Here is a 23,483-nt window from a genome sequence, read left to right as displayed (position 1 = left end):
ATATATCAACTGGCTCCGGAAAGTTAAACAGATTTGTAAATTACTTCTATTAAAAAAAATCTTAATCCTTCCAATAGTTATTAGCTTCTGAAGTTTTCTGTCTAACTGCTCAATGATGATGTCATGTCCCGGGAGCTGTGCATGATGGGAGAATATCCCCATAGGAACTGCACATGGGACGTGAGTCATCAGAGAGCAGTTAGACAGAAAACAACTCAACTTCAGAAGCTAATAACTATTGGAAGGATTAAGATTTTTTTTAATAGAAGTAATTTACAAATCTGTTTAACTTTCCGGAGCCAGTTGAAATATAAAAAAAAGTTTTGGCCTGGAATACCCCTTTAAAGGATGTACCCATTAGAGGGAGGTCTCACATCTTCAATCTCAGCTTTCCAGACCCCCGTGGCCTGTTTGTGGCCGCCGGGTTGGTCAGGAAGCGGCGAGCAGATGAAAGGGGGAAGTTACGCAATTTATTCTTCACTCCCATTGGCTTTAATAGGAATTGTGTAACTTTCTCGCTTCGGCTGCTTTCGGATTCCCAATCACATTCACTGGCCACAAAACAGGCCCAGAAGGGTCTGGAAAGCAGAGATTAAGAGATGGCGGGTATTTACCATTAATAGGTGTTCCACCGCAACAAGGAGGTAGATAGCGCAATTTATTTTTAAGCAACATAAGCAAAGATTTGCCCCTAATACATGCAGCATCATTCACACCATCAAGATTTCGGTCATATTTTTTGGTTCTTAAAGGGGTTATCCATGAAAAAACTATTTTTATATATCAACTGGCTCCAGAAAGTGAAACAGATTTGTATATGACTTCTATTAAAAAATCTTAATCCTTTCAGTACTTATGAGCTGATGAAGTTGAGTTGTTCTTTTCTGTCTAAGTGCTCTTTGATGACACCTGTCTCGTGAACTGTCCAGTTTAGACGCAAATCCCCATAGCAAACCTCTTCTACTCTGTGCAGTTCCTGGGACAAGCAGAGATGTCAGCAGAGAGCACTGTTGCCAGACAGAAAAGAACAACTCAACTTCAACAGCTGATAATTATTGGAAGGATCAAGATTTTTTAATAGAAGTAATTTACAAATCTATTTAACTTTCTGGAGACAGTCGATATATAAAAAAAGTTTTTTTCCTGGATAACCCCTTTAACTGCAGGGTGTAAAGCCAACTCCAGGGGGCGTCCTAACTACTCTTGATACTGCAAGGTTCCCCAACCTGTGGCTCTGGGAGAGCAAAACTACAACTCCCAGCATGCCCTGACAACCTTAAAAGTGTTGCTATCACTTTGCTCCGGTGGCAAGATACATTTCAAGGGCAGTGTTTCCAAACCAGGGGGCCTCCAACTGTTGCAAAACTACAACTCCCAGCATGCCCGGACAGCCTTCGGCTGTCCGGGCATGCTGGGAGTTGTAGTTTTGCAACAGCTGTAGGCACTCTGTTTGGGAATCACTGGTCTAGGTCTCCTAGATTGCCATCAAAGTTTAAATGTATCCTGTCGCCAGGGTATAATGATAGTAACACTTTAAAGGCAGCTCTCCAGTTGATGTAGAATGACAACTCCCAACATGATCAGACAGCCTTAAAGGGGTACTCCAGTGGAAAACGTTTTTTTTTTTTTTTAATCAACTGGTGCCAGAAAGTTAAAGAGATTTGTAAATTACTTCTATTAAAAAATCTTAATCCTTTCAGTACTTATGAGCTGCTGAATACTACAGAGGAAATTCTTTTCTTTTTGGAACACCGTGCTCTCTGCTGACATCTCTGTCCATTTTAAGAACTGTCCAGAGTAGGAGAAAATCCCCATAGCAAACATCTGCTGCTCTGGACAGTTCCTAAAATGGACAGAGAAGTCAGCAGAGAGCACTGTGCTCGTGATGTCAGCAGAGAGCTCTGTGTTCCAAAAAGAAAATAATTTCCTCTTTAGTATTCAGCAGCTAATAAGTACTGGAAGGAATAAGATTTTTGTAATACAAGTAATTTACAAATCTGTTTGTTTAACTTTCTGGCACCAGTTCACTTAATAAGACCTAAAAAATAAATATTTTCCACCGGAGTACCCTTTTAAGAGGGGGGGTGAGGTGATTTAACAGGGGAGTGCAGATTTTTTTTACGCAAGCGTGTGAATGCATTTGCCCCCCTGGATAATGCAAAAAAAATAAAAAATAAAAAAAGTTAATAAATAAATAATAAAATAAATAAAAACGCCAACTACACCAACTGCAGCTGGTCGGTGGAGTACATTGGCGCAAAAATTTGCACGAAAAATTATTATTATTTTTTTTTTTGTGCAGGTCAAAGTATCTGTAACCCACAAATCAAGAAAGATGATGAAACAGATGCTGACAACGTGGACATATAGCGCAAAATTAAATAACTTTGGCGCAAGGCAGCTTCCAAAATAAAAGCGGTTTGTAGAGTTGATCCTAAAGTTACAAAACCATCTGGTATAATCGCGGCGTAGGACCGTACGTGTTCACGCAAGGCGCCGCTGCCGCCACGGAGGGGGCGGGAGGGGGGGGGGTCGTACCTTGATGCAGCCGGGGTGGACGATCTCGTTGCATATGGTACATTCCATGAGGGACAGGTTAAACTTCTGCTCCTCCTCCTGAGCGGTGTCTTCCTTCCCGGCATCTCCGCATAGGAGACAGACGGCCGTGTGAGGCAGGACGGGCTGAAAGGGAAGAAGCAGGCGTTACAACGGCGCTTCGCAAACCTGGTTCAAAACTACAACTCCCAGCCGTTGCTAGTTAAGGCATGCTGGGAGTTGTAGTCTTGCAGCACAAGCAGGTGATAGAACAACATTTCTCAACTCTATGGCTCTCCTGCTGTTGCTAAACTACAACTCCCAGCATGCCCTGACAGCCTTCGGCTGTCAGGGCATGCTGGGAGTTATAGTTTTGCAGCACAAGCAGGCGTTAGAATAGACTCAACCCTGTGCCTCTCCGGCTTTTGCAAAACTACCACTTCAGCTGTCAGGACATGTTGTTCAAATAGAATTTCTCAACCCTGTAACAAAACTACAACTCCCAGCATGCCTTGACAAGTCTGCAGCTATCAGGGCATGCTGGGAGTTGTAGTTTTGCAGCACAAGAATGCATTAGAACAGCATTTCTCAATCCAATGGCTCTCCTGCTGATACAAAATTACAACTCTCAGAATTCCCAGACAGCAATCGGCTGTCAGGGCATGCTGGGCGTTGTAGTTTTGCAGCAGAAGCAGAACAATCCTGTAGCACTCATGGTGTTGCAAAACTACAACACCCAGCATTCCCCAACAGCTTATGGGCATTCTGGGAGTTGCAGTTTTCCCAACAGAAGCAAAAGCAGGCGTTAGAACAGCATTCTATTCTGTACCATGGGGCTCCCCAGCTGCCGCAAAAAAAACTACAACTCCCAGCATGCCTTTACAGCTGAAGAAGTTGTAACCTAAAAGGAGTAGTCCAGTGCTGAAAAACGTATCCCCTATCCTAAGGGGGGATGGGTATAAGTTTCAGATCACAGGGGGGGTCTGACCGCTGGGACCCCGGCCGCTGTTGACCACCACACGAAGCGGTGGCTGAAACGCCCCTCAATACAACTCTATGGCAGAGCCATCGGTCGGACCCCCCGCGATCTAAAGCCGTTGGCTGTCCGGGCATGCTGGGAGTTGTAGTTTTACAACATCTGGAGGTCCGCAGGTTGGAGACCACTGGGATAGGGGATAAGTTTTTCAGCACTGGACATCTCCGTCACCACATCTCCTCCTACACAGCTGTTGCAAGACTACAACTCCCAGCATGTCCTGTCAGGGAATACTTGGGAGTTGTAGTTTTGCAACAGCTGGAAAAGCAAAGAAGCAGCAGCAGGAATTAGAACATCATTTCTGAACCCTATGGCTCTCCAGCTGCTGTATACCTACAACACCCAACATGGTGCATGCTGGGAGTTGTAGTTTTAGCCACAGCTGGAGCAGCTTTACACTAGCGCCCCCTTTCCCGCCCCCGTCTCACCGCCGTGCACTGCCTCTTCAGACAGGACTGCTTCATGCGCCCGGGACCCCCGAACTTCTTCATGTCCTTACAGAAGTTGCACTCTCCGCACTCGCTGCGCACACAGGCCTCGCACTTCCGGCAGCGCGTCCTCCTGCGCCGCGCTGCCCCCAGGCCCTTCCCCGACATCTCCCTCAGCTGTGCCCGCACCTAGAGAGAAGGGGGGAGACGAGACGCCTCGGTCACATGACACGTTACGTTTATAAAAAGAACCGCCATATCGGCGACGCTCTGCTGTCCGTATTTACCTGCTCTCCGCTGCTGACTGAGCCGGCTCGGGGCTCATGATCAGAATCAGAGGGTGTTCTGGGGGGGTTATTATTACGTGCTGCCCCCCACCATACTATAGGGGGTCCGTACCCCAATAATATCTGACCCTATGACACGTCTCCCCTTATACTCCAAGCATCCTATGGTAACGGGGGTCTGCGGGAATGAACTACAACCCCACCCTTCCCCCGATTCCCCCAGGAACGTCTTGTCCCCTAATATTGGGGTGTCTAGAGCCCCTCACGCTCCCACAATCCTCTAGGAGGGGCCTGAACACCAATATTAGGGTATCTAGAGCCCCTCACACTCCCAGAATCCTCCAGGAGGTGACCTCTGGCTCAGGTGTAGGGCCTCTGGCAGGGGGCGTCCTGCAGGGGGCAGTGTGGGGCTCAGGGCTGTGGGGTGGGGAGGCCTGCACCCCTTTTCCCAGCAGTCCCAGCTCCTCCTTCCTCTATGACTCCCCCACCGCCTCCCTCATCTCTCTGATTGATGGCCCCGGATTTCCGACTACACGGGACACGGCCGACTACTCCTCCACCACAAGCGGCATGGGCTGGGAGCGTGCGTGGCCCCTGATTGCCAAAACCGGGCCCTAAAGGAGCTGCCCCCCTTCCCTTGCCTGCCTTCCCCTCACATTCACACTCACACACATAACAATACCACATCCAACATGGCCGCCCAGTGGGAAAGGCTACAGCTCCCGCCCACAGAGCCGCGGAGCACGCCGGGAAACGTAGTCCTCACCAGAGCCCCGGCCTCCTCGTCTGCTACGGAAGGCGGAAGTGCGCTGGACTACAGGGAAGATGGCGGCGGAGGGGTGGCCGCGGGGGACGCGTGGAAATGTAGTCTTTAAACGGGGACATGAGAAGGAAAGGGAAGTGTCCGGCTTCCTGGGGGTGGGGGATGCCGGGAAATGTAGTGCGAGGAGCGGTAACTAGGTCAAGGGGCGAATGTGCGACATTGAGGGAGACAGACGAGAAGGGAAGACCTTACACATGGCAACAATGGATATGAGATGGAATCTTGTTGCTATGGGCAAAAAAGTATAACCGTCTCCCATAGTAACCAATCAGACACGGCCTCAATGCTAGAATATGGTTGGTTGCTATGGGCAACCATAAACAAGAAAAAGCAAAATGTATAACCATCACCCATAGCAACAATCAGCAATGGAGCCATCGCCTTTAGCAACCAATCAGCAACGGACTTAAAGCTAGAATCTGGTTAATTGCTATAGGTAACTATAAACCAGTAAGAGCAAAAAAATTAGAGTTGTCACCCATAGCAACCAATCAGCAATGGAGCCAATAACCATAGCAACCAATCAGCAATGGAGCCAATACCCATAGCAACCAATCAGCAATGAAGCCAACAACCATAGCAACCAATCAGCAATGGAGCCAATACCCATAGCAACCAATCAGCAATGGAGCCAACAACCATAGCAACCAATCAGCAATGAAGCCAACACCCATAGCAACCAATCAGCAATGGATCCAACAACCATAGCAACCAATCAGCAAAGGAGCCAACAACCATAGCAACCAATCAGCAATGAAGCCAACACCCATAGCAACCAATCAGCAATGGATCCAACATCCATAGCAACCAATCAGCAATGGATCCAACAACCATAGCAACCAATCAGCAATGGAGCCAACAACCATAGCAACCAATCAGCAATGGATCCAACATCCATAGCAACCAATCAGCAATGGATCCAACAACCATAGCAACCAATCAGCAATGGATCCAACAACCATAGCAACCAATCAGCAATGGAGCCAACAACCATAGCAACCAATCAGCAATGGAGCCAACAACCAGTCAGCGATGAACCATCACCCATAGCAACTAATAAGATACTGCCAGTCGATTGCGATGGACAACCATAAACCAGAAAAAGCAGAGCCAATCAGCAATGGACTTCTACAAAATGGTTGGTTGCTATGGGTGACCATGAACCTGTAAAAGCAAAAAAGTAGAGCCGTCACCCACAGCAACCAATCAGCAACAGACTTCAGGCTAGAATCTGGTTGGTTGCTATGGGAAACCATAAACAAGTAAAAACAAAATGTATAGCCATCAACCATAGCAACCAATCAGCAATAGAGCCATCACCTATAGCAACAAGATATGGCCTCAATGCTTGAATATGGTTGGTTGCTATGGACAACCATAAACAAATAAAAGCAAAATGTATAGCCATCAACCATAGCAACCAATCAGCAATGGAGCCATCACCTATAGCAACCAATCAGCAACGGACTTAAAGCTAGAATCTGGTTAATTGCTATAGGTAACTATAAACCAGTAGAAGCAAAAAATGTAGAGTTGTCACCCATAGCAACCAATCAGCAATGGAGACAACAACCATAGCAACCAATCAGCAATGGAGACAACAACCATAGCAACCAATCAGCAATGGCGCCAACAACTATAGCAACCAGTCAACGATGAACCATCACCCATAGCAACCAATCAGACACTGCCTGTCTGTTGCGATGGAAAACCATAAAGCAGAAAAATCAGAGCCAATCAGCAATGGACTTCTAGAACCTGGTTGGTTGCTATAGGCGACCATAATCTGGTAAAAGCAAAAAAGTAGAGCCGTCACCCACAGCAACCAATCAGCAATGGATATGGGATAGATGGAATCTGGTTGCTATGGGCTGCCATAACCCAAAAGAGATTAAAAAAAATATTGTCGCTGTCCTCTAATCGTACGTATATTCGTAATTGCGAATATTTAGCGCTATACTCGCAATATTCGCGAATTCACGAATATGCGATATTCGCGATAAATATTCACATTGCGAATATTCACTCCCAACACTATGCAAAACTACAACCCCCAGCATGCCCAGACAGCCAACGGCTGTCTGGGCATGCTGGGGGTTCTAGTTTTGCAATACCTAGAGGTTCTTGTAAGACATGTGCAAATCTTAAAGGGGTACTCCGGTGGAAAACTTTTTTTTCTTAAATCAACTGGTGTCAGAAAGTTAAACAGATTTGTATATGACTTCTATTAAAACATCTTAATCCTTCCAGTACTTATTAGCTGCTGAATACTACAGAGGAAATTATTTTCTTTTTGGAACACAGAGCTCTCTGCTGACATCTCTGTCCATTTTAAAGGGGTACTCCGGTGGAAAACTTATTATTTTTATTTTTTTAAATCAACTGGTGCCAGAAAGTTAAACAGATTTGTAAATGACTTCTATTTAAAAAAAATAAAAATCTTAATCCTTCCAGTACTTATTAGCTGCTGAATACTACAGAGGAAATTCTTTTCTTTTTGGAACACAGAGCTCTCTAGTGACATCACGAGCACCGTGCTCTCTGCTGACATCATGACCACAGTGCTCTCTGCTGACTTCTCTGTCCATTTTAGGAACTGTCCAGAGCAGCATATATGTTTGCTATGGGGATTTTCTCCTACTCTGGGCAGTTCTTAAAATGGACAGAGATGTCAGCAGAGAGCACTGTGGTCGTGATGTCAGCAGAGAGCTCTGTGTTCCAAAAAGAAAATAATTTCCTCTGTAGTATTCAGCAGCCGATAAGTACTGGAAGGATTAAGATTTTTTTAATAGATGTAACTTACAAATCTGTTTAACTTTCTGGCACCAGTTGATAAAAAAAAAAAGTTTTTCAAGGGAGTACCCCTTTAATAATATGTGGACAGGACAAAGGGACCTGTTGACTCCCCGCGGAGTGGCTACAACGTTTGGGTTCACTGCAACACGTAAACACACGTTATATATCACCAATCGCAACCATAAGCCAGGTTCACACTGCATTTTGACTCTCATGTATTCGTGGGCATCAGGACAAGAACAGGGTGCCAGCGTACATTGAGGAGGAGAGCAGCAACTTCTATGACCGCAAAAAAAAAAAAACTTCTATGACCCCCCCCAAAAAAAAAAAAAAACTTTATTTGTCATTGGAAGTTGAACACTGTTAGGCAATGTTTACATGGCTGATACTGTGCGGACTGGCATTAGGCACATTTATGGACATTTATCAACGGGTTTAGTCAGGTTTTCTTTATTATAATTGTTGCAAAATTGTCGCAACTGCGACTACGCGATTTTTCGTGCAACATTTTGACTGGAAAGCTAGAAAAGCACGTTTTCCAAAAATTAACTATGTAGTAATAATTTTAAAATGGACTACGGGTAGTCAGGTATTTATTGACTGACGCAAAAAAAAGTCGCAACAGGGTTAAAAATTGACTCAATTTACTCCAGCTCAAACGTGGAGCAGAAAAAGCTACAACCAAAGTAAAAAAGGAAAAATTGCTTACGTGAAAGAAAATCATCAACGGGCTGAAAGCAGATGATAAATAAGTCGCACATAAGCAAAAAAAAAGTAAGGAAAAAATTACTAAAAAAAAGAATACATAGGCAAATATTGATAAATGTCCCTCATTATGAATGTTCCTGTGGGCGCTAGGACCGCTCAGAAATTTGCCGTCTCATAGACGCCAATGCATTTCCGAGTGAAATCCGCAGAAAGAATTGACGTGACTATATTCTGTGAAGAGATTCCGTAGTGTGAACGAGGCCTTACTGTAAATACAGTGGTCCCTCAGCATATGATGGTAATTTGTTCCAAACGACCCATCGTTTGTCGAATCCATCGTATGTTGAGGGATCTGTGCAATGTAAAGTATAGGAAGTTATACTCACCTGTCCCCGCCGCTCCGTACCAGGTCCTCACCGCTCCCAATGCTGTCCCAGGGGCTCCCGATGCTGTCCCAGGGGCTCCCGATGCTGTCCCAGGGGCCCCCGATGCTGTCCCAGGGGCTCCCGATGCTGTCCCAGGGGCTCCCGATGCTGTCCCAGGGGCTCCCGATGCTGTCCCAGGGGCTCCCGATGCTGTCCCAGGGGCTCCTGATGCTGTCCCAGGGGCCCCCGTTGCTGTCCCGCTGCTCCGGTGTCTTCTTCGCGATCCTCCGGCTTCTTCCGCATCTTCTCCGGTGTCCGGGCCTCGCTTTCTGGTGACGTTATTACGTTGTGCGCCGGGACGGCGTGCGTAGTGACGTAATAACGACGCCAGAAAGCGAGGCCTGGACCCCGGAGAAGATGCAGAAGACGCCGGAGGATCGCGAAGTGGACCCGGAGCAGCGGGAATAGGTAGGCGAACCTGCCCGGGATGCTTATACTACTATCCGACAGCAGCTTAAGCATTTTGCGCTGTCGGATAGCAGTTAATGCGATGGCCCCGACATATAAAAGCATCGTATGTCGATTTTATCATATGTCGGGGCCATCGCAGGTCGGGGGGTTACTGTATCCTTGAAATATAAAGATGGGGAAAATGTATCTTGCTTTGTGGCTATGCAGTAAATAAAGTCATGAGTTCTGAAACTAAAGATACCATGGTTATGTCCTTCCTAAGAGCTCATCCTTGCCGCCGCCAAGACCACCTTTAGGGTACGTTCACAAGCGCGGATTTTCGCAGCGTATTTAGCTGCGGATCCACTGGTGAAGGCCCCGCTCTATGCTGGCTTTACATGTGCCTGCTGGTAGCAGCAATACTCCGCTACCAGCAGACACACTGCAGCGATGTGCGCGGCGTACTCGCACATCGCGGCCACTCTACCTGCTCTGAGAGAGCTCCCGCGATGTGCGAGTATACTGCGACTCGCACATCACAGTGTGTCTGCTGGCAGCGGCATGTTGCCACTACCAGCAGGCACATGTAAAGCCAGCATAGAGCGGGGCCTTCACCAGCGGATCAGCAGCGTAAAATACACTGTAAATCCGCGCGTGTGAACGTACCCTTACAGAGATAAAAAAACATAAAAACCTCAGGGGTCTCAGCCTGTGTGGACTAAATTTAAAGTGCAGTTTTATAATAATTTCACCGTATAGTGGTCCCTCAAGTTACAATATTAATCGGTTCCAGGACAACGATTGTATGTTGAAACCATTGTATGTTGAGACCATCACTCTATGGAAACCTGGTAATTGGTTCTGAAGCCACCAAAATGTCATCCGAAAATAGGAAAAAGTGAGGATTAAAGATAAATAAGTAGATAACTAATATAGATAAAGCAAATCCTTACATATAAAAGTAAGAAAGATCTGCTGGGAGCTGTAATCACTGTCTATTTCAGTGTTTTTCCAACCAGGTTTCCTCCAGCTGTTGCAAAACTACAACTCCCAGCATGCCCGGACAGCCTTTGGCTGTCCAGGCATTCTGGGAGTTGTAGTTTTGCAACAGCTGGAGGCACCCTCGGTCTATGAAGAGGACAGGAGCTTTTTCAGGGTCCTGTACAGTACACACAGTGTCCTAAAAAAAGGAAAATGGAGCCGCCCTCACCTGGTATCCAAAAGAGCAGATAACCCCGACACAGGTAAAGAGTACAGAACATGTAATACCTCCCAGTACTGTAGGGGGCGCTACCAGACATCAGTCAGTGCATACACTTCAGTAATGCAAGTAAAGAGTACAGAACATGTAATACCTCCCTGTACTGTAGGGGGCGCTACCAGACAGCCAGTCAGTGCATACACTTCAGTATTACAGGTAAAGAGTACAGAACATGTAATACCTCCCTGTACTGTAGGAGGCACTACCAGACACCAGTCAGTGCATACACTTCAGTAATACAGGTAAAGAGTAAAGAACATGTAATACCTTCCTGTACTGTAGGGGGCGCTACCAGACACCAGTCAGTGCATACACTTTAGTAATACAGGTAAAAGAGATCAGAACATGTAATACCTCCCTGTACTGTAGGGGGCGCTATCAGACACCAGTCAGTGCATACACTTCAGTAATACAGGTAAAGAGTACAGAACATGTAATACCGCCCTGTACTGTAGGGGGCACTACCAGACAGGAATTCAGTGCATACACTTCGGTAATACAGGTAAAGAGTACAGAACATGTAATACCGCCCTGTACTGTAGGGGGTACTACCAGACACCAGTCAGTGCATACACTTCAGTAATACAGGTAAAGAGTACAGAACATGTAATACCGCCCTGTACTGTAGGGGGTACTACCAGACACCAGTCAGTGCATGCACTTCAGTAATACATGTAAAGAGTACAGAACATGTAATACCTCCCTGTACTGTAGGGGGCGCTACCAGACACCAGTCAGTGCATATGCTTCAGTAATATAGGTAAAGAGTACAGAACATGTAATACCTCCCTGTACTGTAGGGGGCGCTACCTGACACCAGTCAGTGCATATGCTTCAGTAATACAGGTAAAGAGTACAGAACATGTAATACCTCCCTGTACTGTAGGGGGCGCTACCAGACACCAGTCAGTGCATATGCTTCAGTAATACAGGTAAAGAGTACAGAACATGTAATACCGCCCTGTACTGTAGGGGGCACTACCAGACAGGAATTCAGTGCATACACTTCGGTAATACAGGTAAAGAGTACAGAACATGTAATACCGCCCTGTACTGTAGGGGGTACTACCAGACACCAGTCAGTGCATACACTTCAGTAATACAGGTAAAGAGTACAGAACATGTAATACCGCCCTGTACTGTAGGGGGTACTACCAGACACCAGTCAGTGCATGCACTTCAGTAATACATGTAAAGAGTACAGAACATGTAATACCTCCCTGTACTGTAGGGGGCGCTACCAGACACCAGTCAGTGCATATGCTTCAGTAATATAGGTAAAGAGTACAGAACATGTAATACCTCCCTGTACTGTAGGGGGCGCTACCTGACACCAGTCAGTGCATATGCTTCAGTAATACAGGTAAAGAGTACAGAACATGTAATACCTCCCTGTACTGTAGGGGGCGCTACCAGACACCAGTCAGTGCATATGCTTCAGTAATATAGGTAAAGAGTACAGAACATGTAATACCTCCCTGTACTGTAGGGGGCGCTACCTGACACCAGTCAGTGCATATGCTTCAGTAATACAGGTAAAGAGTACAGAACATGTAATACCGCCCTGTACTGTAGGGGGCACTACCAGACAGGAATTCAGTGCATACACTTCGGTAATACAGGTAAAGAGTACAGAACATGTAATACCGCCTTGTACTGTAGGGGGTACTACCAGACAGGAATTCAGTGCATGCGCTTCAGTAATACAGGGGTTTTACCAGTGAATGTCCATCCTGATTGGTCGGTTCTTCCAGCCATTGACACGTTTCACAGATCTGGACTGTCCATACATTGTATTTTGTGTCTGGTTTCAAGTTACAATGGTCCAGAAAAGATCATTGTATGCTGAAACTATTGTATGTTGAGGCCATTGTAAGTTGAGGGATCACTGTATATAACTGGTTAGAGCAGCAGTTTGTGCCCAGGAGCTGCTCTTCTGACTGAAGTTATATTCTTGGTGTTATGACTCTCCGTCACAGGTATCCCATTCTCGTTCTGATGCCAAGAGATATCTGTCAAAACACGGTGTGAACCCGGGGAACACACCATGGTTATAACTTGTATCAGAAGAACAGCTCCGGGGTACAAACTTCTGCTGTAACAAGGGACATAATTACACATCTGTGCCTTATATTCAGTCCGCACAGGTTGAGACCCTTATGGTCTATTCGCACGTACAGTATTCTGCGCAGATTTGATGTGCAGTCTTTTCTGCTGCAGATTTCAATGCAAGGCTGGTTCACATCATGTTTTGTCCCATACGGGACCGCATACGGCAGGGGAACTGAAAACTTGCGCTTCCGTATGCGGTCCCTTATGTAATTCATTTCAATGAGCCGACCGGAGTGAAACGCTGACTCCGGTTGGCTCATTTTTGCCCCGTATACGGTTTTCCACCGGACCTAAAATCGTAGTCGACCACGATTTTAGGTGCGGTGGGAAAACCGCATAAGTGGCAAAAATGAGCCGACCGGAGAAAGCGTTTCACTCCGGTCGGCTCATTGAAATGAATTACATAAGGGACCGCATACGAAGGCATACGGGAGCGCACGTTTTCAGCTGCCCCTGCCGTATGTAGTCCCGTATGGGACAAAACGTGATGTGAACCCAGCCTAAATGTGTGAATAGACCGTTATAGTTGTTATGGGTTTATTCCACCCCACTGACGGATACCTGTGCGTATCCATTGGCACCAGGACAAGAATGGGATGCCGACGTATACTGTGGGGGAGGTCAGAGGTTCCATTCATTTCAATGGCCTGAATGAACCTAGTGACACTGTTCGGGCTATATGCCATAACCAAACTCAAAACTGCGCTCTACTGCGTTATCCAGTCCCGATTGGAGTCACTAGGTGATTGAAATGAATGGAACCGGCTGCTCACCGCCGCAGTATATGTCGGCATCCTTTTCTCATACTGATGCCAATGGATACCGTGACGGCGAGTTATAACCTCATGTCCCCAATTTTATGTGGAAGAACAGCTCTGAGGCGCAAACTGCTGCCCTAACACGTGAAAACTGAGACATAATGATAAATCATTCCACACAGGCCATGGTTACAGCTTCATTCCACCACATGGCAGAGGTGAGGATGAGCTCTTAGGAAGGACATCACCATGGCAACCTGTAGTTTCAGGATAAATCAGGAAAAGTATAAAATGGTGAAAATTATAGTCAGTTGTCGTATCCATCCAGTACACATGACTTTATTTACTGTCCAGACACATAGCAACATATATATTCCCCATCTTTATATTTGAAGGGTATTTACATTAACATTGTTCAACTTTCATAAACAAATAAAGTTATTTTTGGTATTAAAAAAAAAAAAAAAAAAAAGGCCGCGGTCATAGAGTTTGAGATTGACAAGCCGCTCTGCCCAGTAGTGTGCTCTATGGTATGAGCCCGCCTTAGCTCCCTCCTCGGATGTCGCCGTTTACAATAGCGTGAGAGATGCAGATTCGTCACAGGACAAACACTAAATCGCTATAGATTAATATTTTTTCTTCTCCGATCGCCTTTTTGTTGCGATATTTACCAGGACAAATGTCAAATTACTTTTTTACACAATTAACTGGATTTTTGTATTCGTGTGTGGAAAGTGCGGGTGAGGTTGAGCGGAGCAGGTAAAGCTATTAGTCGCGCCGCCTGGCCGCAGATTCATCACAGATGTAATTGTGGATATATTAATAACCGAGGCATTCGGTGTAAGGGCGGACTGCCGCCGAGAGGCGATAGAGAAGCGGGGAAGCCGAGGAAATAATCCTGAGATAAGTGGAGAGGTGCCAAGAGAAGGGGACGTGCTGCGGCGAAAGTGCGACCCGGGGAGCAGGCGGCGCTACTGAGAGACACAGAGGATCCGGGGGAAGAGACAGCTAGAGACAGCCGGGAGCGGACCGACACTCAGGTGAGACAGTGCTGCCCTCCCCGACCTGAGAGACACCCCGAACACCCGGGAGACGGCCCGAGAGGTGACGGTGCGGAGCCGGGAGCGGGAGAGCCCAATGTGACCGGGGGGCGATAGAGACGGCACCGGAGACTGTCACACAGTGCCCGGGAGAAAACGGGAGGATAGTAGACCGGCAGACGGAGGGCCCGGCTACCAGACAACGAGAGACCAGACTACCGGAGAGACAGGAGACTGTACAGAGAGACGGAGGGCCCTGGGGACTATAGAGAGAGCAGACAGAGGGCCCTGGGGACTATAGAGAGAGCAGACAGAGGGCCCTGGGGACTATAGAGAGAGAGCAGACAGAGGGCCCTGAGGACTATAGAGAGAGAGCAGACAGAGGGCCCTGGGGACTATAGAGAGAGAGCAGACAGAGGGCCCTGGGGACTATAGAGAGAGAGAGTGAGCAGACAGAGGGCCCTGAGGACTATAGAGAGAGAGCAGACAGAGGGCCCCGGCTCCCAGAGAGAGAGCAGACAGAGGGCCCTGGGGACTATAGAGAGAGAGCAGACAGAGGGCCCTGGGGACTATAGAGAGAGCAGACAGAGGGCCCTGGGGACTATAGAGAGAGCAGACAGAGGGCCCTGGGGACTATAGAGAGAGCAGACAGAGGGCCCTGGGGACTATAGAGAGAGCAGACAGAGGGCCCTGGGGACTATAGAGAGAGAGAGAGAGAGCAGACAGAGGGCCCCGGGGACTATAGAGAGAGCAGACAGAGGGCCCTGGGGACTATAGAGAGAGAGCAGACAGAGGGCCCCGGCTCCCAGAGAGAGAGCAGACAGAGGGCCCTGAGGACTATAGAGAGAGAGCAGACAGAGGGCCCTGGGGACTATAGAGAGAGAGCAGACAGAGGGCCCTGGGGACTATAGAGAGAGAGCAGACAGAGGGCCCTGGGGACTATAGAGAGAGAGCAGACAGAGGGCCCTGGGGACTATAGAGAGAGAGCAGACAGAGGGCCCTGGGGACTATAGAGAGAGAGCAGACAGAGGGCCCTGGGGACTATAGAGAGAGAGCAGACAGAGGGCCCTGGGGACTATAGAGAGAGAGCAGACAGAGGGCCCTGGGGACTATAGAGAGAGAGAGTGAGCAGACAGAGGGCCCTGAGGACTATAGAGAGAGAGCAGACAGAGGGCCCTGGGGACTATAGAGAGAGAGCAGACAGAGGGCCCTGGGGACTATAGAGAGAGAGCAGACAGAGGGCCCTGGGGACTATAGAGAGAGAGCAGACAGAGGGCCCTGGGGACTATAGAGAGAGAGCAGACAGAGGGCCCTGGGGACTATAGAGAGAGAGCAGACAGAGGGCCCTGGGGACTATAGAGAGAGAGAGTGAGCAGACAGAGGGCCCTGAGGACTATAGAGAGAGAGCAGACAGAGGGCCCCGGCTCCCAGAGAGAGAGCAGACAGAGGGCCCTGAGGACTATATAGAGAGAGCAGACAGAGGGCCCTGGGGACTATAGAGAGAGAGCAGACAGAGGGCCCTGGGGACTATAGAGAGAGAGCAGACAGAGGGCCCTGGGGACTATAGAGAGAGAGCAGACAGAGGGCCCTGGGGACTATAGAGAGAGAGAGTGAGCAGACAGAGGGCCCTGAGGACTATAGAGAGAGAGCAGACAGAGGGCCCCGGCTCCCAGAGAGAGAGCAGACAGAGGGCCCTGGGGACTATAGAGAGAGCAGACAGAGGGCCCTGGGGACTATAGAGAGAGCAGACAGAGGGCCCTGGGGACTATAGAGAGAGAGAGAGAGCAGACAGAGGGCCCCGGGGACTATAGAGAGAGCAGACAGAGGGCCCTGGGGACTATAGAGAGAGAGCAGACAGAGGGCCCCGGCTCCCAGAGAGAGAGCAGACAGAGGGCCCTGAGGACTATAGAGAGAGAGCAGACAGAGGGCCCTGGGGACTATAGAGAGAGAGCAGACAGAGGGCCCTGGGGACTATAGAGAGAGAGCAGACAGAGGGCCCTGGGGACTATAGAGAGAGAGCAGACAGAGGGCCCTGGGGACTATAGAGAGAGAGAGTGAGCAGACAGAGGGCCCTGAGGACTATAGAGAGAGAGCAGACAGAGGGCCCCGGCTCCCAGAGAGAGAGCAGACAGAGGGCCCTGAGGACTATATAGAGAGAGCAGACAGAGGGCCCTGGGGACTATAGAGAGAGCAGACAGAGGGCCCTGGGGACTATAGAGAGAGAGAGAGCAGACAGAGGGCCCTGGGGACTATAGAGAGAGAGCAGACAGAGGGCCCTGGGGACTATAGAGAGAGAGCAGACAGAGGGCCCTGGGGACTATAGAGAGAGAGCAGACAGAGGGCCCTGGGGACTATAGAGAGAGAGCAGACAGAGGGCCCTGGGGACTATAGAGAGAGAGCAGACAGAGGGCCCTGGGGACTATAGAGAGAGAGCAGACAGAGGGCCCCGGCTCCCAGAGAGAGAGCAGACAGAGGGCCCTGAGGACTATAGAGAGAGAGCAGACAGAGGGCCCTGAGGACTATAGAGAGAGAGCAGACAGAGGGCCCTGGGGACTATAGAGAGAGAGCAGACAGAGGGCCCTGGGGACTATAGAGAGAGAGAGTGAGCAGACAGAGGGCCCTGAGGACTATAGAGAGAGAGCAGACAGAGGGCCCCGGCTCCCAGAGAGAGAGCAGACAGAGGGCCCTGAGGACTATATAGAGAGAGCAGACAGAGGGCCCTGGGGACTATAGAGAGAGCAGACAGAGGGCCCTGGGGACTATAGAGAGAGAGAGAGCAGACAGAGGGCCCTGGGGACTATAGAGAGAGAGCAGACAGAGGGCCCTGGGGACTATAGAGAGAGAGCAGACAGAGGGCCCTGGGGACTATAGAGAGAGAGCAGACAGAGGGCCCTGGGGACTATAGAGAGAGAGCAGACAGAGGGCCCTGGGGACTATAGAGAGAGAGCAGACAGAGGGCCCCGGCTCCCAGAGAGAGAGCAGACAGAGGGCCCTGAGGACTATAGAGAGAGAGCAGACAGAGGGCCCTGAGGACTATAGAGAGAGAGCAGACAGAGGGCCCTGGGGACTATAGAGAGAGAGCAGACAGAGGGCCCTGGGGACTATAGAGAGAGCAGACAGAGGGCCCTGGGGACTATAGAGAGAGAGCAGACAGAGGGCCCTGGGGACTATAGAGAGAGAGCAGACAGAGGGCCCTGGGGACTATAGAGAGAGAGCAGACAGAGGGCCCTGGGGACTATAGAGAGAGAGAGTGAGCAGACAGAGGGCCCTGAGGACTATAGAGAGAGAGCAGACAGAGGGCCCCGGCTCCCAGAGAGAGAGCAGACAGAGGGCCCTGGGGACTATAGAGAGAGAGCAGACGGAGGGCCCTGAGGACTATATAGAGAGAGCAGACAGAGGGCCCTGGGGACTATAGAGAGAGAGAGAGCAGACAGAGGGCCCCGGGGACTATAGAGAGAGCAGACAGAGGGCCCTGGGGACTATAGAGAGAGCAGACAGAGGGCCCTGGGGACTATAGAGAGAGAGAGAGAGAGAGCAGACAGAGGGCCCCGACTCCCAGAGAGAGAGAGAGAGAGAGAGCAGACAGAGGGCCTGGGGACTATAGAGAGAGAGAGAGAGAGCAGACAGAGGGCCCCGACTCCCAGAGAGAGAGAGAGAGAGAGAGCAGACAGAGGGCCCCGACTCCCAGAGAGAGAGAGAGAGCAGACAGAGGGCCCCGACTCCCAGAGAGAGAGAGAGAGAGCAGACAGAGGGCCCTGGGGACTATAGAGAGAGCAGACAGAGGGCCCCGAGGACTATAGAGAGAGCAGACAGAGGGCCCTGAGGACTATAGAGAGAGAGAGCAGACAGAGGGCCCTGGGGACTATAGAGAGAGCAGACAGAGGGCCCTGGGGACTATAGAGAGAGCAGACAGAGGGCCCTGGGGACTATAGAGAGAGCAGACAGAGGGCCCTGGGGACTATAGAGAGAGAGAGTGAGCAGACAGAGGGCCCTGGGGACTATAGAGAGAGCAGACAGAGGGCCCTGGGGACTATAGAGAGAGCAGACAGAGGGCCCTGGGGACTATAGAGAGAGCAGACAGAGGGCCCTGGGGACTATAGAGAGAGCAGACAGAGGGCCCTGGGGACTATAGAGAGAGCAGACAGAGGGCCCTGGGGACTATAGAGAGAGCAGACAGAGGGCCCTGGGGACTTTATAGAGAGAGCAGACAGAGGGCCCCGGGGACTATAGAGAGAGAGCAGACAGAGGGCCCCGGGGACTATAGAGAGAGCAGACAGAGGGCCCTGGGGACTATAGAGAGAGAGCAGACAGAGGGCCCCGACTCCCAGAGAGAGCAGACAGAGGGCCCCGACTCCCAGAGAGAGAGAGAGCAGACAGAGGGCCCCGACTCCCAGAGAGAGAGAGAGCAGACAGAGGGCCCCGACTCCCAGAGAGAGAGAGAGCAGACAGAGGGCCCCGACTCCCAGAGAGAGAGAGAGCAGACAGAGGGCCCCGACTCCCAGAGAGAGAGAGAGCAGACAGAGGGCCCCGACTCCCAGAGAGAGAGAGAGCAGACAGAGGGCCCCGACTCCCAGAGAGAGAGAGAGCAGACCGAGGGCCCCGACTCCCAGAGAGAGAGAGAGCAGACAGAGGGCCCCGACTACAAGACAATTAGAGACTAGACTACCGGAGAGACAGGAGACTGTACAGAGAGACTGAGGGCCCCGACTCCCAGAGAGAGAGCAGACAGAGGGCCCCGACTCCCAGAGAGAGAGCAGACAGAGGGCCCTGACTCCCAGAGAGACTATTACTATAGGGAGAGCAGAGAGATGGCCCAACTCCCAAATAGACAGGAGACTGTACAGAGAGACGGAGGGCCCTGGGGACTATAGAGAGAGCAGACAGAGGGCCCCGGGTGACTGTTACTATTGGGAGAGCAGAGAGATGGCCCCAACTCCCAAAGAGACAGGAGACTGCACAGAGAGACAGAGGGCCCTGACTACTGGAGAGAGAGAGAGAGAGAGAGAGAAGACGATAAATAGATAGAGACTGAGGGCCCTGGGGACTATAGATAGAGCGAGAGAAACGGGGAAAGGGCCCAGACTTCCGGAGAGAGACTGAGGACTATAGAGAGAGGGCCCCAACTACCAGAGAGACAGAAAAGTAGAGAGAGAACAGAGATGGCCTTGACTAACAGAGAGAAAAGAGACTGTACAGAGACATGGAGGGCCATGGGGACTATAGGGGAAGAAACCGGGAAAGGGCTCAGACTACTGGGGAGACAGAAGACTATAGAGAGAGAGAGAGCGCAGAGAGAAGGCCTTGACTACTGGAGAAACAAGAGGATGAACAGAGATGATGGGCCCCGGGGACTATAGAGAGAGCAGGTCCCGGCCACCAAAGAGACCAGGAGAGAGCAAACTGTGGACGTCTGAGGGCCCCGACTACTGGAGAGACAAGAGACTAGACAGAGAGAGTCACCTGAAAACTATAGAAATAGGCAGAGAGAGAACCCTTACTACTGGAGAGACAGAAGACTATAGAGCCCTGGCCTAGAGACTATAGAGAGAGACACAACTACCAGAGAGACAGCCTATAGAGTGAGTGCCCCAGCTACAAGACAGCCTGGAGACTGTACAGAGAGAGAGACCTATAGAGGCAGGAGACTATATGGAGAGATTCCCAGCTACGAGACATCCAGGAGACTATAGAGAGAGACCACATAGTCTTCCCTGTTGTCTCTCCCTCTCTCTGTACTCTTCTGGCTTTCTTGTAGCTAGAGATAGAGGACTGTAAGAAAAGACAGGGAGAGACCACAGAGAGAGTTGGAAGCCTTTAGAGTGAGACGGGCAGGACAGCTCCTGGGATTCAGCAACTTGATCACTTGGCCATGAGACTGATCACCATGAACCTGTAGAAACCCGAGACAGAAGCGTCAGAGATCCCCAGCTATTAGAAAGCCAGAGACAGCTCTCAGGATTTAGAAATATAATAACTCTGGATAAGACTGTAGAGTCACTGAGAAAGGGAGACCTCATGTAGATCCCAGACATGAGAGTAAAGAGACCGCTCCATAGACCCAGCAACATGGTCACTGAGTTGCTACTAGACAGCCAGGAGATGTCCGCAGTTTGGAGACCACTGCTGTAAGGGAAGAGATCGCTATAGACTCCTCATTAAGAGACATGGATGTAAAGAGACAGTCCTGTCCAGGAATGCTGCGGTCTTCTGTATATCTCATGGTCCTTGTCTCTTTCGCAGGTCAGATGTCCCCAGATGGAGCCCGAGGGCGAGAGTCACAGAGCGGCCGGCTTCCAGTGGAGAAGTTACAAACTGCTGCTCGACCCCGCGCTCCGGAAGGCCGCACAGAAGGTTTACCGCTATGATGGAGTGCACTTCAACATCACTGTAAGGGTTGCGGAGCGAGGGGCCTATGGGGTGGGGGCTCGGGTTATACTGAAATCACTGAAGAGCGGTTGCTATGGACACGCTGCCTGACAACACACAACCACGAGAACAAATCCTTAGCAACCGGACGGTGTGCTCAGAACTGGTCGTGTCTGCAATAAGAAGGTTTATTGAAATGAGCACTAAAAATGAAGCTGCAGCGGTGTTGACCATGGCTGAGCAGGGTTTTACCGCTTATCTTCTTCCTCTTCTCCGTTTTACCAGGATGGATCGTTTCTTCCAGTCGGAGATGTGCGGGATCCTCGGCAGCAGCGCCTGTGGAGTAAACCCAGAGATGTCACCCTTCCCGTCCCTAAATTTAAGGTAGCGGGTCCGGTTGGGGGAGGGGAGAGGGGTTTGTGGACTACAGGATTAGATACATGGCTCAGCATACAGTATCGCACTAGAGAGGATTAGATACCCAGCTCTTGACAGTATCACACAGGATTGGATTAGATACACTGCTCAGCAGACAGTACAACACATACGTTAAGATTAGTGTTTCCCAACCAGGGTGCCCCCAGGGTGTTGCAAAACTACAACTCCCAGCATGCCCGGACAGCCAAAGGCTGTCCGGGCATGCTGGGAGTTGTAGTTTTGCAACACCCTGGGGGCACCCTGGTTGGGAAACACTGGTTTAGATACACAGCTAACACCAAAACAGTTGGTGGCACAACTGCAGCGACAGATCCCATTGACTTATAAAAGCGTCCGTCAGGTTTCCATAGGGCGTCCATTTATTAGCAGGGATTGAGCGAACAAAAACTTACCACTTGCATTTTGTAGATACGGAAGCTGGGCGAATAGTATCCAACATGATGACATTAGATACAGAGGTGCAGCATCTAACAGGGAGAGACTTAGATACGGCAGCTCAGTAAACAGTATCACCAAGGACTGGCTTGGGGACAGAGATTCAGAAAACAGTATCAAACTAGACAGGATTAGATACACAGCTCTGCAGAACTTTGGCTCTCCAGTTGTTAAATAAGTAAATCTCTCACCATGCCTTGGCAGCTATAGAATAGCTAAGAAACACTGGGGAATAGGATGCATTGAAGCATGCTGGGAGTTGTAGTTTGCAACAGCTGGAGAGCCACAGGTACAGGGACAGGATGAACTGGTGGGATGTGCTGAAGGCTGTCGCGCATGCTGAGACTTGTAGTTTTGTAACAGCTAGAGAGAGATTGAGATGCTCTGTTGGGCACCAAATGCTGTTAGAGCATGCTGGGAGTTGTAGTTTTGCAACAGCTTAAAGGGGTTATCCAAGAGAAAACTATATATATAATATATAATCAACTGGCTCCAGAAAGTTAAACAGATTTGTAAATTACTTCTATTAAAAAAATCTTAATCCTTTCAGTACTTATGAGCTTCTGAAGTCAAGGTTGTTCTTTTCTGTCTAAATCCTCTCTGATGACACATGTCTCGGGAAACGCCCATTTTAGAAGCAAATCCCCATAGCAAACCGCTTCTAAACTGGGCGTTTCCCGAGACAGGTGTCATCAGAGAGGATTTAGACGGAAAAGAACAACCTTGACTTCAGAAGCTCATAAGTACTGAAAGGATTAAGATTTTTTTAATAGAAGTAATTTACAAATCTGTTTAACTTTCTGGTGCCAGTTGATATATAAAAAAAAGTTTTTTTTTCCTGGAATACCCCTTTAAGGTTGACATTTTGGAGACCACTGATCTAATCTGATCAGCCATTTCTATCTCTTCCCGTGCAGTTTGATGAGTTCTACGTCGGGCAGCTCCCCCAGAAGGAGGTCACCTTCGCTCATCTTAACGACAACGTGCGAGAGCTCTTCCTCAAGGAAATGTGCCGCAAATTTGGGGACGTGGAAGAAGTGGAGATCCTGCTGCACCCCAAAACCCGCAAGCACCTGGGCCTGGCAAAGGTCCTGTTCTCCAGCTCCCGGGCAGCGAGGGAGACGGTCACCCATCTTCACAACACGTCTGTCATGGGCAACATCATCCACGCTGAGCTCGACCTTCGAGGTAAAGAACAGGGGGATGAAGGCGCGGCTGCTGCGGTGGTCCCCTGCTGCCTCCAGATCCTCACCTTATGTCCTATCTTTACAGGTCAGCAGCGGCAGAAATACTATGACCTGATAGTGAACGGATCCTACAACCCTCAGACCGTTCCCACCACTAGCAGGTGGGGGCAGGAGAGGCCTCCGGAGCCGGTGAGCGTTCTCTGTCTGTGACATGGAGTCCACCCGGGTACCGGTCCAGCCTGCTACATTCACCTCTTATATGTCTGCAGGTTGACTGTCGCCGCCGCCCGTCCAGTGACACCGCCTTTATTCCCGGCAACGGGACCCCATCTTCACAAGACCCCGGCTCCACCTATAGCCAGTACACCCCGTCCCTATCCTCCTCACAGGGCACCCCATACACTCCGAGGAGCGGGACACCCTACTCTCAGGACTCTGCCTACTCTAGCAGGTGAGAA

General features: G+C 49.7%; 2 protein-coding genes across 2 annotated transcripts in view; one reads left to right on the top strand and one right to left on the bottom strand.

The window, feature by feature from the left end:
• FBXL19 (F-box and leucine rich repeat protein 19) overlaps positions 1 to 7,148 on the bottom strand; it is a 36,284-nt gene extending 29,136 nt beyond the window's left edge. The window contains exons 1-3 of the mRNA XM_056534777.1: positions 4,287 to 7,148; positions 4,000 to 4,188; positions 2,539 to 2,682 (exon numbers count right to left, since the gene is read on the bottom strand). Of these exons, the coding sequence (XP_056390752.1) occupies positions 2,539 to 2,682; positions 4,000 to 4,167 (312 nt within the window). The 5' untranslated portion in view covers positions 4,168 to 4,188; positions 4,287 to 7,148. The remainder of the gene's footprint in view (positions 1 to 2,538; positions 2,683 to 3,999; positions 4,189 to 4,286) is intronic.
• A 6,866-nt stretch (positions 7,149 to 14,014) lies between these two features.
• SETD1A (SET domain containing 1A, histone lysine methyltransferase) overlaps positions 14,015 to 23,483 on the top strand; it is a 50,126-nt gene continuing 40,657 nt past the window's right edge. The window contains 6 exon segments of the mRNA XM_056534767.1: positions 14,015 to 14,599; positions 20,840 to 20,986; positions 21,251 to 21,349; positions 22,756 to 23,026; positions 23,111 to 23,214; positions 23,295 to 23,476. Of these exon segments, the coding sequence (XP_056390742.1) occupies positions 20,855 to 20,986; positions 21,251 to 21,349; positions 22,756 to 23,026; positions 23,111 to 23,214; positions 23,295 to 23,476 (788 nt within the window). The 5' untranslated portion in view covers positions 14,015 to 14,599; positions 20,840 to 20,854.

This window comes from Hyla sarda, chromosome 8, assembly GCF_029499605.1.
Source record: "Hyla sarda isolate aHylSar1 chromosome 8, aHylSar1.hap1, whole genome shotgun sequence".
Taxonomy (NCBI): domain Eukaryota; kingdom Metazoa; phylum Chordata; class Amphibia; order Anura; family Hylidae; genus Hyla; species Hyla sarda.
The sequence above is the reverse complement of the archived record's forward strand: the minus strand, read 5'-3'. Positions and strand labels throughout refer to the sequence as shown.